This window comes from Aulostomus chinensis, chromosome 9 (genome assembly GCF_037954235.1).
Source record: "Aulostomus chinensis isolate RoL2024-O1b breed Wild chromosome 9, RoL_Achi_v1.0, whole genome shotgun sequence".
NCBI lineage: Eukaryota > Metazoa > Chordata > Actinopteri > Syngnathiformes > Aulostomidae > Aulostomus > Aulostomus chinensis.
In genome coordinates, this window is record NC_141328.1 from 25,249,912 (window position 1) to 25,267,370 (window position 17,459).

Consider the following 17,459-nt stretch of genomic DNA (forward strand, 5'->3'; position numbering starts at 1 on the left):
AGGGTTTGGGAGATGTCTGTTCAGCTCGGGATTATTTTACAATACGCGACCAAGAGTTTAAAAAAAAGAACCTTATAACTTTATGAACCTTTGGCAGATTAATCGACAAGACTGTGCGTAGCTCAGTCTCTGGGAGATGTGTGCATGAGGGAGTGTGTGTGTCACCTAGTGAGACTCTCTCTCTCTCTCTCTCTCTCTCTCTCTCTCTCTCACACACACACACACACACACACACACACACACACACACCACATGATGTTCCCCTATTCTCCCTTTCTGCTTCTCCGCCTGCATGCTAGAGAGGCTGCAGCAGCCACAAGGAAGTCAAGCGGAAAGCCACTGATGGACAACTATGCCACGACACCCGGACCCCAGCATCTGGCCCCTTTCTCATTTTTATTACACAAGAATAACAATAAGCAGGTCGCCGACCTCACTGTGAGATTTTGCTACAGTTTTCCAACAGTCGGTGAAGCCGATGCTGAGAAATTTCCATTTTTCTGCATGCATATTTAATTGAGTTTTGTCCCAGTGGTGCGGAAATGATTTGTTTTTTGCTCTCTGTTCACTTGACTCCTCTTCGGAGTCGCTAACCCTGATTAAGACGTTCCCGTTAATTTCCCAGCGCACACCTTTTTTTTGTGCATTAATGGTTCTGATCGTCTAATTAAAACTTCTCAGCTCGGCTGCTGATCACCGCTCGTTGTGCCTCTGACCTGAAGTTTTAATTGCTGCATCAGAAGCGATAATAATAATTTTGAGGTTCTGATGATTAAAAACAATGCCATTGCCAACTAGATGATAGATGAAGGGTCTGGGGGTGGGCACATCAGAGGAGAAGTTTATGTAGAGAAGGGATTTAGAAAGAAGGCTGCAAAGGCGGGTGTACAGAACCGAGGAGCACGAAGATGGGGGTGGGTGGGGTGGGGGGACTGGAGATGCGCATGGAGGGGAAGGGGGTGGCAGAGCATACTGAACTCTCCCAGCCCACCTGTTCCTCAGAGTCTTCCTGAAGGAACTGTTTTGTTTGGGACTGGGACTTTGCTTTTCCCCACCCCAAATCTAAATCTGCCACTTTGGAGCTCCACTCACTTGGCAGGTTTGCCAGGTTGGGTAAGAGAGAGAAGAAGGAAAAAAAAAAAGAGCACATGAGAAAGAACAAGCATATAAAAGATTACGGCAGTCCAATACCCTCTGCTTATTTTCATAAAAAAAAAATAATAGCACAGCAGGCGTACAAAAGGAACATTGTTCATAAAGTGACTAAATGGAAAAAAGGGAACCTGTGGTGACTAGATGACTTAATGTCTGCCATAAAACATGATATTGATGAGATATTTAATACGTAGTTTACGGTCAGAATAGGAGAAGTGAGTGTTCTTTAAACAGTACTTTCACACTGTGCTTCACACCCAGTGGTTCTAGGAAATGGTTCAGGCATGAAGCAAAAGACTGTACAACAGGAAAACTGCCACCAGCACCGATCTGTCACATTTTGTTCTTTTTTTAACAATCTAATGGATTTTTTAGGTTCCACTGCAGGATCGATGTTTTTCTCTGTACATGCACACAGGACGTAGCTGTCTTCTGTTCCTCTCTGTCTCTCTCTCTCTCCCTCACAAATCTATTTTATTATTAATCAGTTGGTTGCACATCTGCCTGCTTTTTGTTGTTTTTTCCCCTATCAATAAAGCACTTATTGCTTTTAGTCTACAATGTGACCTTGTGCATTGTGTGCTGCCTTTCTGGGGGTGCCGACCTTGAAGGACCCGTTTGGACCGTTTCACTTCAGCTCCGTCCACTGGCTGTTATCAAGCAAAGCCCTCAGCCAAGTGCCACGCTCCTGTTACATCGTCACAAAACACAAACAAGGCGCTGCAGGACAAAGGCAGACACTTAACAGCCCCAGTACCACACACACACACACACACACACACACACACATGCTGACTGCACAGGACAATGGCTGAAGAAAACAATATTTCAAGTGCAGGCGGAAGAGGAAAGACGTTGAACTTGAGGGCAATCAGGCAGGAAAGTTAAAATCTGAGGACAAATACGCCCTCCGGCTTCATCACAAACAGGGTAATTATGGTATTTTCCAGAACAGAAGACCAGCAGCCAAAAATGGTCTAAGGGAGAGAAAAAATACATCTGACATGAGTGACAAGAATCATTGTGACAGCCACGAACCAAAACAGCCAACTTTTATTCAGTTTGCTGCTTTGGGTAATTCACAGGACACACGGCCAACTTGTTAATATTGTACATCAAATCTGGACTCACAGCTGGCACCAGATGATGACTTAATTTGTGTTGCAGGAGGCAAAAAAAAAACAAAAAAAAAACAACTTGCTTTAAAAAATACACAATGGCTCACAGTCCCATGCTTCTGCAAACTGAAGCCTGGGAAATTTATTCCTGCGGCTTTGTTTTGAAGCTCAGCTTTCATGTTCAGTTTCAAGACACAGGAGTGCAATTTGATAAACCAACCGCCATGGTAAATGAGCAGACAACCCCTGTGTCCCTCCCTCATGGTTGCTGCGCTTGGCGCGGCAGCAAGGCAGTGTGGGTAGTACAGTGGAGAGGGGGCTCAGCAGTGCACCTCTCAAGGGCCCTTGAGCTAATATCTGTACAGATTAACTGCTTCAGTTGTATTTTGGTCACGGGGATCTCTCTTCGTCTTTGTGGCTTGTTGGGAGGGAGAGGAGGAGATGTGTGTTGTGTGTGTGAGTGTGTGTGTTGTTCTCATACGACTATTGGTGATACACACTTTCTTCTGTAGGGAAGAGGATGGCCTAAGTGGTCAGGAGCCCCAGACAAGTATGTGTCACACCATGTCATAACCTTTGGGGCCACATTTAATTTACCAGAATTCAAAGCTGCATTGCAGAGTAAGTCATCCCCATCCTTTTACCACCACCGACCCCCTCAAACACATGCAGTGTCAATCCTCCAGGGTAAACGCAGCACATGCCGCTCCATTAGTTATCAATTAAGTCTGGAAATCTCCACCTGGCATACACACACACACACACACACACACACACACAAACTGGTACACATATGTAGCACCATTTTTGACAGGAAGTTTAGGAGAGCAAGCCTTATTAGACTTGGTGTGAGTGTGTTTGTGTGTCCGTGCGGGTGGCACTTTTGTCCATGAGGTTAACCTTGATATGAGGCCCTGTCAGGCCAGATAATGTCAATCAATGACAAGCCCTCACAGATAACCCCTAATGTGAAGCCTAAAGAGCAAAGCTGTTTAGATCTTTAGACATGCCCTCTTTCACCAGCATATGAATTGCATTACAAGGAAATGAGCTGTGGCATTTCTTTAATAAGACTCTTAAGACATTTTGACAGCATATAAGGCACTCTGACTTTAAAAAAAATTAAATAAAGCCCCCGCTGACAAAGCCTCCTCACACAAGCCAGTGTTCTGATGGGCAGATCCAAGTCCCTGTTAAGTGGAGGGGAGGAAAAGACATGTAGAGAGAGAGAGAGAAAGAGAGAGAGAGAGAGAGAGAGAGAAAGAGGGGGGAAGGAAAAAGAGGGGTGTACCTTACTCTTTTTTTCTCCAGCTCCTGGGGACTTCTTAATTGATTTCCAAGGTTACGTTTCAAATTTGTTTTTCAGATACAGAGGCCTTGTGAATGAGAGCTAACCTCAATGTTTTTCAAGCAATTTCCCCAAATTTGGCCTGGATCGGAATGTTTGCATCAGATCTTGTTGACCTCCTTCCCCTCCTACATTCTCCCTTTCCTCCTTGCTCTTTTTTTTTTATCCCTTTGACAAGAATGAAGGAGGTGACATTAACCCAAAAAAAGCATGTATTTCCAGACAGGAAGCCTGCTCTGACAACATCGATCCCTGGCTACCATTAAAATATTTGCTCTGCATGACAGACTTTTCCTCTTTTGGAATTTATATGTCACCATGAGCTGGTTCTGTATCCGTCCAAAATAAATAAATAAATAAATATAAAAAAAAATCATATTCTATCATTTCAGCGTTCACTGCTTTCTTCTCTGAAGCACAATTAAATATTGATCAAAATACTTTCTTTGTAGAACTGCAAGAGGAAGTGATGAGAATGATTCTTCCTGATTGTGGGATTTGCATCTTTTAAAGCCTGTAGCTGTGAGTCCCCTGTTACATATTTAGTTGGTTGTCTTTTACTTTTTTTGGGGTGTGACTATGGAGCCGCAAGTGACGTGACATTTGTGTATGTGCGTGCATATGCGGGCGGTTAAGGGTGAATATGTGCACATATACACCGCAAACAAATTTGTGAACTGATCTTATGTATGTGAGCTGTTTGCCTGCAGCCGAGTTGAAGGCATCAGGGCCTTCTCCTCCTCTGTCTGGTGGCTGTAGGTCACGTTATTCGCTCTGAGACACATTGTCAAGTACGCACACTGACATTTATACACACACTTGGGAAAAATTGATCCACGGGGAGGATAAACGCGCCACTGCATCAACACTAAAACAGTGTGCTTTACTGAAAAAACTTCAATGTGAAGTGGAGGCGGAATTGAACATGGCACTTTTCACCTAAAACAGGAACAATCTCGTTTCTGGGAGTTTAGAAGAAGGAGGAGGAGTGCTGCAACTGATTTTGAAGGTGTGATAAAACAACACTCTCAATAAGGAGAGAAAAAAATGAAAGTGAAAAAAAGCAAAATAGCTTTACAGGAAAAAGAGAGCTGTCTATTTTGGTTCCCTGTATACAAAAAGGAAATGCGGCTAAGTTGACTCAAACAAATAAATTTGCTTTTGATAAAACCACAGCAACTACTTTTGCATTCTACACCAAACGCACTTTGTTTTCTCCATCTTTATCTTCATGACTTGCCACATTTGTGAGAAGCCACCCTCTAAATTGTCGAACACAAACAACAGAAGGTTTTCAAAACCAGCAGTGTCGATGGCTTAAAATGTAATTTTGTTTGAAAAGTGACAGGTTCAAGCAAAGCCTCAGAAGTGAACATAGAGCGCTTGCCTATTTGTGTCGTATCCAGCTGCCCGTTTTACATTTCTGCAACATTAATATTCCTCTTATTATTATTTTAAAGTGAAAACGGATACTCTGTTGAAGTGCAAATCTGATGAATTACGGGAGCAGATTGCTGCTATTAATTATTAAAACCTATTTTATAAATATTCAGGTCTGTCATGCATCTAATAATGAACGCTTTAGAGGAGGTTACTTCCCGTGCGCATCCTAATGTGTCAGAAATATCACTTTTAATCACGTTTGTGTCAGCGAGCGCTGGGTTTCAACCTGCTGAAAAAAACCAACCAAATCAAGGAAACTCAGCTGGCCCACAACTGTGCTCATCACAGGTCTTCACTCCTTGCAGTTCTTGAACGATCCGGATTCTTCTCCTGCCCCGTCTAAAGAGGTGCTGAACACCTCTCGGCTCCCCGCTGCATTCTTACTCTGGTAATTTGAATGTAGAATAATGCATTGGCAGCACTCTACCTTCTGGACACACCTAGTCCCAGCGCTACTGCTGCCATATGCTGTGTTGATACATATTCATAACACTTTCTCGTGTGTTGAGTGTCGGTGTGCAATGAGGCTTAAATGAGTGTCTCCCAACTTCAAATGGAAGGGGGAGAGAAAGAACATTTTGAAAAGGCCGGCGTAGAAAGTTGGACTGCACTCTTTTCCCCCGCTTTATTCTCCCTCTCTCTTCAGTAAAGACGACACGTCCTGGTGTTGATGAGTAATCCCAGTCCCAGTGCTTTGCGGGGACGAGTGAGAGGCTGCAGAGTTTCAGAGTGGTCTTCAAGACACCCGAGCAAGGCTGCGACTGTCAGCAGAGTTGGATAAACTGCACTGTCAGGTGGGCTGGATGGTCGTACCGGCAGGGTGAAATCCAATGACACAAAGCACGACCTCCATACATCCAAGCAGTATGATGCTCGCACACACACACACATGCGCGTGCACACACACACACACACACACACACACACACTGAAGAGCGCTCTAAGATTAACACTGTCAGAACTACAATGATACCCCTTCATTATCTTCACACGGGGCCTCCTTTCGTGCGCTTGCTTGCCTCTCTGTCCTCTCCGCTGCTTCTCTATGGAGGTAGTAATTACTAAAGCTAACGTTTCTTGCTCTCTGTGCTGCCGACTACAATCCCCATTATTTCTTTCTCTTTTGGCTTTCAAGTGTCTAACCCACCGTTTGCAGCTGAAGGTAAGCCATTGTTGACGGCAGCACCTGTGTGTCATGTGTGAGAGCTGTAGAGTGAGATTATTTGGCGCTTAGTTGATGTGTAATAAAAGGCGCGGTGTGGTATCCCAGATCCAGATGAGTCCTCTGGGTCAAACCCATTGTGGTACAACAACAGAGACATGCTTGATGTACCACTGCAGTGTACTATATACATTGTTAGTTTAACAGCCTGGGATCAAAAAGATGCTCCCTCTCGCATGGAATTTTCATTACCAACAATGCATCTATGCTTTGGCTTTCTTCTTCCTCTCCCGCTGGAACTATGGCTTTATCAAAGGTGATAGCTTGCTCAGGCGCATTTTCTCAAACGTCTTCTTCAGCCAGTCATTTCCCTTGCCACTCTCGGGTGAACGTCACTCATAAAAACCAAGGAAGATTTGATGGTGAGATCAAAAAGAAAGAAAGGACAGCAAGGAGAGTAGGGAGATGGTGGGGGGGAAGAGAGGAATGATATCCTCCTCCCCCATTCAACAACAACAAGTGCTGAGGGTAATTCCTCCAAGCAGGGCCTGTGTTTTCAGATGCAAGTACAACAAAACGCTGGGTGCTGCCATGAGACATCAAAATGGGCGATTTTGACTTCAGAGGGTCTTCAGATGCTTGAGGAGTTGTCAGTGTTGGGCCAGTGGGACTGAACGGCAAGAACAGAAGGTACCAGCAGGCTGTTAACAACCAATATGGGAACTCCGCCAGAAAGACTGCCTCCTCCCAAAATGCCAATCGGCACCAGCTCAGGAAAGACTTCCACCATACTGTAATATCCCATCTGAGCACTTTCAACAGCTGAAAGTGAAATGTCTTTATCATTTTAGTTTATCAGCTGCTGTATGTGTGCTTTATTGCACCTTTGGGATAACATGTAGAAAAAAAAAGATCTGCAGGTAAGTGTCGTAAAGGTAGACGAAAACCACACAAAGGCTTAGTTTCTGAGAGGACCGTGGGCTTCAACAGGTGCGTTGAAAGCAGCGATTTTTTTTTTCTCTTTTGCCTTACAGAGAGATCTTCATCAGCAAATCAAAGACTTTGTTCTTGGGAGACCTGAGTTGTGTTGGGACACGCTCATTCTTGGAGTAGGCTCACTCTAAATAGCCTGAAGGAGATTAGGCTGGCTCATATTCAAATGCCCATTTCTTCTAAAACCTACTACACGAGTGGGCCAAGGAGATCAGCACAGCAGCCTGGTGAGACGGTAGTCAGAGGAGATTCTGTCACGTATAAATCAGCTCGGAGGAGGAAAAGAGACAGAGAGGAAGAGAGAGAGGGAAAGGCTGAGGTAAAAGACAAACAAGTGTTGGCTCTGCTATATGAGTTTAGTTAGCTGGAGAGTTAGTGCATGAGTTATGGCTAGCAAAGGGCTGAGGGACGCTGTATTTATGAGGGGACTGAGTGAGTGTTAAATCCCTGGTAAGAAATAAAGTCGTCCCTGAGCGAACGGAGGAAACATTTTACTCAGTCTAAGAGGTGCTTTGAAAAAAAAAAAAAGAAAGACAGCCATCCCTCTTCCAGAGGAAGCACCGTTCCATATTCCTCAAAATTGCTTTATTCCTAAAAATGCTATAGATCAAATCTTGACTCTCATATCTGAATAGAGAGGAGGATTCTCCGTGTGCATAATATCAAGGAAATTCATGAGCCAAGAAAAGGGAAAGAAGCTGATTCTTCTAAAATTGCATATGGATTTCTAAGAGATCTTTGGCTAAGCGGGGCTGCCAAAACACACAGTGCACTTGTTGCAGTGCAAAGGTTCATCCAAGAAAAGTTTTCCACTGTGGTTTACCTCGGAAAAAGGCCCCCCCCCCCCCCTCCCAAATTCAGCGATTGAAATTCATCGATCTATTGATATATCTTCATCTCTGCATGACACCGATGTAGCAATATTCTTCATAAATTCTTGTTTCTATACAATAAACATAAAACTTTGAAGGAAGTTGAAAAGCCAGAAACAAAGCCAAGGCACATAGCCAACAGTCAGGCTTCACGACGCACTTTATGCACATCCAACTCTAACTCAGATCCCTCTCCAAACCCCTGCAGTCGTAATAACAATTATTACTTAAAAAGGCTATATTTTTGCATTAAGTTAAAAGGCTATATCTTTTTTCTTCCCCTCCAGCCTGTGCGGCCTCACTTACCCTAAGTATCTTCATAAATCACCAGTTACTGTTAACATGTACTCCACAATTCAGTCATCAATCTCCTACCAGGTCAGAGTGAAAACAGAGGGGGAAATGTCTGCTTAGTAAAATGTCTCTCTTGTGAATGCTGATACCACCACCTAGTACTCACACACACACACACACACACACACACACACACACACACACACACACAAAACACAAGTTAAATAACAAACACACACGCCGGCACACAGCAACCAGATCAGTCCTGTGGGAAATAGGAGGGGTTGCCAGATCGCCACGGTAACGCAAGCCAAATTCAATTGTGACTTCACCTCTCAGTCAGAAAGCTGCTTCCATTTGGCATAAAAGAAACCCCAAATAAAAAGCAAGTTAAAACCAACTTCTGCCACCACTGTATTTTCTTTCTTTCTTTTTTTTCTCCACCTCCTGTGTGGATGCCAGCGAGACATATCAGGACCACACTGTAGCAGTAGGCTCTTACAACACCCGCAGGGCCGCATGTAAATCTGTGTTTATGTTCACCCAGACGCCGTATTTATTTAACCAAAAGACGGAAATCTAATTGTACACGAGCGGGATTATTCTTCTCAGAACAATGTCTCAACAAGGGAGGAGAGGACTCGTTAGCCTTCCTTCAACAGACACTGTTTACATCAGCAGAGTGGAAAATCCCTCAGATGACAAACCTCTCCATCACAACATCTGTATCTAAAGAGCCAAATCGATCTCAACACCGCAAATTACCTCACGGCAGTTCCGAAAACATCTGCACTTGACATTAGAGAAGAGGGTTTTGAGGCACTTTTTAATGATTTCTATTTCTAACCTGTGGAATGATGTATTTATATTTTCCTCCTTAAAGTCAAATTAAGTGTATTTACACAGGCTTTAATCACTGTAACAGCCTTGATTTAGCTTCATAAAAATAAATAAGTATGCGCTGTAAAGTTATAATACATACATGTAATTATATATATGTGTAATTAGTAATAGGTAAAGTATTTTGATTCTGTACTCAAGTACACCACAATGTAAAAATAAGTTTCCAAAATGACTAAGAAAGTATTTTAAAAGTACCGTATTGTCGGGAAAAGAATAAAAAATAAGAAGGCCCTGTCGGTGCTCAACATTTTATATATCATATAACTGTAATATTATTCCTGATAAATGATCATGTATTACTGTTGTACCTGGTCAAGCTCATTTTATTGACTTTACAATATAAATGTATGTGAAATATGTTTGTTTTTACATTGATTTATTGTTCTGAATGTAGATGCTAATTGGCTAACCCACTAGCATAAATGTCAAATAAATGTTGTGGATAAAAACAAGTATGCAAGTCGAGACGGTGAGAAATGTCGAATTGTTCAATAAATGTTACTAACTTCTCAGCGCTGAGTGTCCTAAACAGAACTGTAAAGTATAAAAAGTGGAACTGTGCTCTGAGGCAAAGCACTAAAAGTCAACAGTGAAACTTTTGAGGAAGGCAGCACACCATTAAAATTAATTAAACACCTCACTGACATTCAGTGCACTACAGGAGCAAACGTGAATTTGTAATTAAATAATAGGGTTTTTTCCCCCCACAAAAAGCAAATATTGAATCTGCTCTATTTCTCCTCTCTCTCTCTCTCTCACACACACCCACACTCTCACACACTCTTTGACACCACCCACCATACTACACATGCGTGCCTCACTCATGCCAACTAGTAGCAGACCCGTTCAACTCAAGGCAGTGGGGTGGGGGTGGGGGGGGGTGTGTGAGGAGAGTCTTACCTGGCAGCACACCGCCCTCTGCGCTTCGCCTCACCTCTCTCTCCTGTCCTGGAAGGATTCTCTCCACAAAGCAAGGCATTTTCTCCCCAACTGCTCACCGCCAAGGCTCTGCTCTCTCTCTTCCTGTCTCTCTATCCCTCCCTCTCTCCGTCTCACTCCTCTCCTCTCTCCCACTCTGTCCTCCTCTCTCACTGTCTATCTCCCCTCCCTCCTTACACCCCCCCCCCCCCCCCTCCCTCTGAGCACAGATGTCGAGGCTGTGCAAGTTTACCCACTTTACCAGTAGGGGTCCTTCATCGCCCTTCTCCACCCCATAGCCACACACATACACACACACGCCGGCCCCAGGAATAGAGAGCCACTTAACGGGCGCCCTCCTGTCATTGCTACAATGAGAGCCCTGTGCGGGGCAGCACGGCTGTACGAGCAGTGTGCCTGTACTTGTGTGTGTGAGAGACAGGTGTAAAGAGGGTGGTGTGCACAGGGAGCTGGCCTTGGGCCTCTTCCAGCCCTGTACGACTAGGCTCTGTCCTGGCTCCTGGCCCCTGAAGTGCAGCAGCCTACACACACAACACACACACTCATGGGCAGATGAACACACAGGCAGAGGGTCCCTCAAAGCCAGCTGCTAGAGAGGGCGGGGGGAGAGAGAGGGAGAGAGAGAGAGAGAGAGAGAGAGAGAGACAGACAGACAGACAGAGAGAGAGAGACAGAGAGAGAGAGACTTCTGGACAAGCACATACACTCTTTCACTTGTACACAGAGCAACTGCTGTGGTTTGCTAGTGCCGCTGTTGACAGTGATAACATGTGCTTTGTGCCCTATGTGTGTGTCAGTATGCATGTGCATAAACACACCACACAAACACACAGCGGATGCCTATCGGCTCTCGTATTTCAGGTCTCTAGTCACAGTTTTTTTTTTTTATTTAAAAAAAGAAAACTGCTCATTGACACAGGCATGTTAGATTTGAAGGCTCTTAGCTAGTGTACAGTGGGGAATTTCTAGTTTCTCTCCTACTTGAGGGGCACTTTTCACATTGCAATATCAATACTGGAGAATATTAGCTGTCCTGCTGAAGAATGTCAGGTCTCTTTCTCTGGGAACAAGAAAGTGAGTTTAAATATTCCTTTGATTATGTTCTAAGTGCGGTATCATATAAGCAACTAAATACTGCCTGATTTAAAGAAATAATCAAGTGAGAAAAGGAATGAAAGAATTGTGTTAAAGTCCACAGAAGAGTGTTATGTCTCAGCAGGATTCTGAACGCAGCAGATCTTTTGACAGACTCCTGCATTCAAGCGAAAAGACGGCGATCAAGACCGAGTAGAACTTTATCCCACATTTTTTCTTTATTGCTCAACTTTTACGATGGTTTATAGTGCAGGAAAGCACAGATCCTGATCGAAACAATGTGCTATTAAAATATCAGAGCAGTAATTATCAGATCAAGCTTTGTGTGAGGACTTGTTTTTCTATTTATTGCTGCCTGGAACAGGATAAGGGTATCTACAGTCAAGACACGATATCCTGGACCTGCTGTTGGTATCATTTGAACAGAGGGTGGATCACCTGTATTTTAGTCAAACAAAGCGTTCTAATGACACAAAAATGGTGCTTGACAGACAAGGCTACAACGCCCAATAGCACTGTTCAAAACGTACACAAAGAGTAATAAAGGATGTTAAAAGAACAGGACACGGATGTTGAATAAAGCCACCAGAAAGTGTACATACTTTAAACTATGATAAGCTAATGAGGGAACCAGAGCTGCTCTTTTGGTTGACCCTTATCACTGTTTGCATCAGTAGCAAATCTCCCTTGACAGCGGGACTGAAATCAAATACAGGTTTTTAGCCAGATGAAGGCAAGTAATTTGTATTTACAGGAAATAAGCACGATGCACTCAATCATTACTACCTCGCTGCTAACTACAACGCATGCAGTCCCTGTATTAGATGTTGGAGGAGCAGCACAAGGACAAGTAAAACATACCTTAAATAGACTACAAATGAAGTCACTTAACACCCACTCGCTTCCCTCGCCACCCCCTGCTCTGTCTGTCTTCAACAGAAAAAGCCTGTGTTTGACTATCTCTCGCTCAGCCTCATAGTTGTCTTTTGCTTTTTAAACAGGCACCTCGGCTGTCACGGCGCAGGAACGGGTGCATTCCCCTTAAATGGCTCCTTTTGACAACTGATCTGTAAATACAGCCGGATCTTCAACTTCCCCCCTTTCTCTTGCTGCTTCACTTTCTCCCTTCTCATCTTTGCTCTCCCTCCCTCTGCCCGAACTCCTGCCAGATCCACACTCAAGATGAAGGTCTCCCTGTGACCCATCCCCCTGCTCACGCACGCACCCACGCACGCACACACACTGAAACACAAGCGTACACACACATTTACCCCGTACATCCCCCCTCCCAACTTCACCAACTCCATTCCCCATGCCTCTATAAAAACACAAATATGCTATAACTCAGGCAGTGCTGCCACATAGCCTCCATCTTGCCCTGTACCAGGGAGGGGGAGGCCTCTCAGGAAGGTCACCAACAAATGGTTTTCCGATTCACTGCCCCTGAAATAATTTTGTGTATTAAAACCTGAATCTGCACTTTCTGGCCTGAAAGCTTTTCTAATTATTCCGGTGTCCTTGGGACAGACACAGATCCTTCACACGCTGGGGGAAACAAGCTATAGAGCAACCACTACAGCCACAAACACCCCTCCACCACCCCTCTGCCCTCCCTCCCTCCTGCTCCCTATCCCTCCATCTCCCCACCTCCTCTCTCCTCTGCTCTCCTCTCCCCGCTTTACAGCCACCCCCCTCCCCAATCTGTTTTCAAAGCGTGTCTGTCCTTTATTAAATTGTTTTCTTTTCCACATTATCAGTTGCCATGGAGACCTCATCTCTCGGATTATTTGAATTTCATTATATCTATTGATTTGGGAGCATTTCATCTTTTTTATTGTTTTTCTGTCAATTTTCGAAACGAATAACCATCTAATTTGCGTCAGCGCTGATTATGTTCGTCCCTCAATAGAGGTCGGCAGCTGCGCCGGGGAAACAAATCAATGGAAAAACATCATAAAACTCGAAAGTACAATCAACCAGGATATGGGTGACATTCCGTGGTTGCTGAAACGAAGTCATCAAAAAATATATACTTTTTTTCCCCAGCGCCTCTGCATGTGAGGGGGGTGCAGGGAGGAGGACACATATGTGTCTGGGCAGATATATTACTATATTACACTATGGTAAATTTCCATACTGATAACAGCCCCTCCCTGCCTGACCAAAACAAAAAAAAATGCTTACTGTATCTAAATAATTTATGCAATTTTAGCATTTATATATAAATTTTTTAATAAGCTGCTTGGAGCAAAGTGGCCATTAACAAAACACACAGCTGTCCAATGGGCTAAGCCCAGCAGATCAATTGCGCTTTTTTATGACATGATAAAATGCTTTTAAAGCAATTCACACAAATATGGAAAAAATGACTTCATGGGCTTCATTTATTCATAAGGACATGTATTAGGAAAAAAAAAAAAAATCTCACAAAAGCCAGACAGGAGAGATCGTCCCGGTCCTAACTGGAACAGACTTGCTGCCCTCTCCACAAGGACATAAAGTTTCATTACTGATGCACGCAGTCAAAGGCAATTTAGCAAACACAGTGTGCAAAAGAAAACATCAGCATATTGCAAGTGTTCCTCTATTAGGCGGACCTTGCATGTTGTTTTCCAATTTTTATTCTTTTTGTAGGGCAAGTTGCGCGTTTTTTTTCATGCCCCTTCCCAGTGTCACCCTGACCCGAAGCCAAGGGGGTGGGGGGGGGGGGGGTGCCTTAGTGACAGTGACGTTTCTGGCCAACAAACCCAGTCCAAACCCTGCCAAACAATGGGGCCTCGCAGCAGAACAAACGTGTGCACCTTGGTTTTTACAGTGATCTACAGCACATGACACTCGTTCTGTTAGGAAAAAGGCCCACAAATATTCTAGTGGATCTGATCATTTAGCATCTCAGTGCAGGACACCGCACACACATTATGCACAGTGGTATTGATGGGGCGGGGGGTGGGGTGGGGGTGTCAGGCAGGGCCATTTGGAGGCTAATCTTGTTTCAAAGCATCCTCTCTTCATGTGCCAACAATGTGCCTGAGCAGCTCCACGAAACGCTGCCGCTGTTGCTGAAGGCCCTGTGTTTGCAACACATGTCAACATTTGACAAAGCATTACTTTTCCCCCCAACAATATTCTCCTGCTCGGGCTTTTGAAATGAGGGCGCTTACAAATTAGCTTTTTATGTTTATTTGTGTGTGGGTGTGTCAGAGGAAAGAGAAAGGCAAATCTCATTTTATAAGGCACTGGTTCTCAAACAAGAGAACGAGTGAGAGAGAGAGAGAGAGAAAGAGAGAAGAGGAAAAAAAAGAGAATGAGGAGGAGAGAAAAAAGAAAGAAGGTTAAATGATTTGAAGTCACGATTCTTCTCCTCATTGCACTGGCTGTCTCGCTTGTGCAAAACATGACCCTCCCCTCCCTCAGCCATGAGAGAAACACGGGCGACAGGATAAACACTATTTTATTCAGTGACTAGATGAATCGCCAGACAGTAATTACAGTCTTCCTCTCGCCCCAACAAAACTCTACTGTACAGACTCTTGACAACAAACTGCAGTAGCACATACTTAGCACATACTATGAAACTGCAGGTGTGTGACACATTTGTCTCCCAACTAAATATAAATATTAGACCCTGTGACAACACTGAAATGCTCTCTGCCAGTTTCAGCCATGTGTTAATAATCTGCAGCTGAAAGAGGACTTCTTATGTGGACGGACGATGTTATCATGTGCAGTCAAACGTTGCCGGGGCCGGCTTTGTGGAGAAAGTTCGCTGATTTTTTTTTCCTGCAACCCTTGCAGTTTGTGCTCTACTCAATGTGACAAAAATAACATGGTTGTGTCCCAAACTAAACATTCCCACAGTGAGCTGATAGTCTGGTGGATCTCTGACACCATCACGCCCACGACTCCATCATGACGCCTGTTTAAGAGATCCACACTTGATATGATGACAAATTTATCACTTGTCCATTTGGTGTTGACATGTTTTCAAATTTTAGAAACAAAGATCAGTCTTAGGTCAATTATGAGGTAGCGGTGAGGGCAGTGAAACATTTTTTCTTACTCTGTACACTGACTCATCCGGTCAGGCACTGCCCCAAACAGGGTGCAGTAAAACATGCTGTCAATGTCCGAGCTTCTAAAAAGCACAATTACTGAGGACCTCGACTGAATAATTTAAAAAGCATAATTATTGACCTCTATCCGAATTCCTCTGAAAGGTACATTAAGATATAGAAAAGCTCTGGAGGTGGAAGTGGAACTGAGGAAGAGAGGGAGTGTGTCTCCCCAGGCCTCCCTAATGCACTCTCCTGCTGTACTCTAACTTCCTGTGGACCCCTAATGTGCCCGCTGCTCGCTGGCCTGATGAAGACTATAGTTAATGAGGCCCCTGTTTCTGAAATGAAGTATCTCTGAAACCATCAACATGCATTACTATTAAGCCGCCAACCCCCACAAAACCACGCGTTTGTTCACAAACACGCACGCGCGCACACACACACACACACACAACCACTACTGTCCCAAACCCACACACACAAACAACCAGTCCCACACCCTCTCTCCCCACCTTTTAGTGCCACCATGGGTTCTGGTAGGCTGGACTTGACGGGTTGGGGGGGGGGGGGGGGGTAATGCACGGGAGGGTGTTTGCTTTTTTTTTTTTTTGTGGGGGTGTTTGAGGGTTAACTGTCCCTCAGGGGGCTATCAGTGAACTGGGCAGCCGTCACTGCTGGTGTCCCTGGTTCTCAATTGACAACACGACTCTGACAGATTAGCAGCTAGTCAAGAGGAATCCATGGCCCAGGACACAATTAAAATAATCACTTTTCTCAAATTTAGCTGTACCAATGTGACTGAGAGAGTGAGTGGATGTGAATGGAGTGTGTGTGTGCGCGTGCGTGCGTGCGCGCATGCGTTCGTGTGTGTGCGCACGCGCATGGGGGGGGCTGGCAGCAGGCTTGGGGGAGGATGTACCGAGATGAGGCCGTTTTAATTAAAAGAAAATATTTGTGTTTGCATACTATCATGGGTGGAACCTGGGACAATTCAGAGAATTCAGATTGTTTAATGACTTGCTCTTTAAAGTGATTTGGGGTATTTCAGATCCTCTTTGCATACATGCATTTTTAAAATTTCGATTAAGTTTTACATTCTTTTTAAGTAAGATGTCTAAATATATTATTGACATTTTGGACACTGGAAAAATATAGAAAATGACAATTTTCCTGCTAAAATAAAAGTGTAAATGATATTATAGGATGGACTTCCATGTCAACAAAGGGGTGTTGCTTCCCCTACCGTTTTTGAACCAGGAAGGATAGAGGGCACTGAAATAATTAGGCGACTTCTGCAACATCCTGAATGCCAAGGACAGGTGGATTAAAGTATTAAAACAATCGCATTTCAGTCTTGAAATAGTCCTGTGCACGACTCAGCACCATGCGCATCCGTTTAAGTTCAGCTGCCAGCTCCATAACGCCACAGGAGAGGGATAGAAAAAAAAAAGCCCAATCCCATTAGCTACGTACATGCATCTCAGCAGACCTGCTGGAAACGTGAGCAAATCTCAGCGATGATTATCCCCCCCAAGCTCTCAAATGATAATACATTATCGAAAGGTACAGAGGATTTGTCTGAAATTGCACGACCAGTGAGCACTCACTTGGATTTACCCATTTGCGCTAGAATTCGGGTGCCTTCTGCATGAAACAGAAGTGACTGCTGCAATCAGTCTCGTCTGTATCCCTGGAGACATTTAAGAGCTGTCCTCAAATTAGAGGCCCAAACACAGCTCCCTACTTTAGGAGAGGAAAATTATTCAAGACAAAGGTTCACAGTTGATTCTATGTACAATGCAATTAATAAGAAAGTGCTTTTGCTCATTTGATTAAGTGATTTTTCAGTTTAACCAGAGATGTTTAACACAACTGTGTTTTGACAATCAGTGACTTAAGGAATAAAAGGGTAGATGAAAAAAGAAAACGCTTGTTATTCTGAAAAATTTGCAAGTCTTTTCCTCGTGGGTTAATTACAATCACGAAAACTTAACCGTAACTGAACCACTTTCTTTGGAAATAACATGTTTATTTCATCAGCATCGGCTGGGAAGTAATACACTTACATAGATCCTGTGACGA

The 17,459-nt window shown here is 44.0% G+C and overlaps 1 protein-coding gene across 8 annotated transcripts in view; it reads right to left on the reverse strand.

The window, feature by feature from the left end:
- Positions 1 to 17,459, reverse strand: part of casz1 (castor zinc finger 1) — a 172,238-nt gene that overhangs the window by 35,529 nt on the left and 119,250 nt on the right. For 4 of the 8 annotated variants that reach the window (XM_086214525.1, XM_086214519.1, XM_086214524.1 and 1 more), the window contains exon 1: positions 10,189 to 10,336. The exons of the other annotated variants lie outside the window; for them this stretch is intronic. In XM_086214525.1, coding sequence (XP_086070651.1) covers positions 10,189 to 10,267 — 79 coding nt within the window. In that variant the 5' untranslated portion in view covers positions 10,268 to 10,336. Of the gene's footprint in view, positions 1 to 10,188; positions 10,337 to 17,459 lie in introns of those variants that run through there. 8 annotated transcript variants of the gene reach the window in all.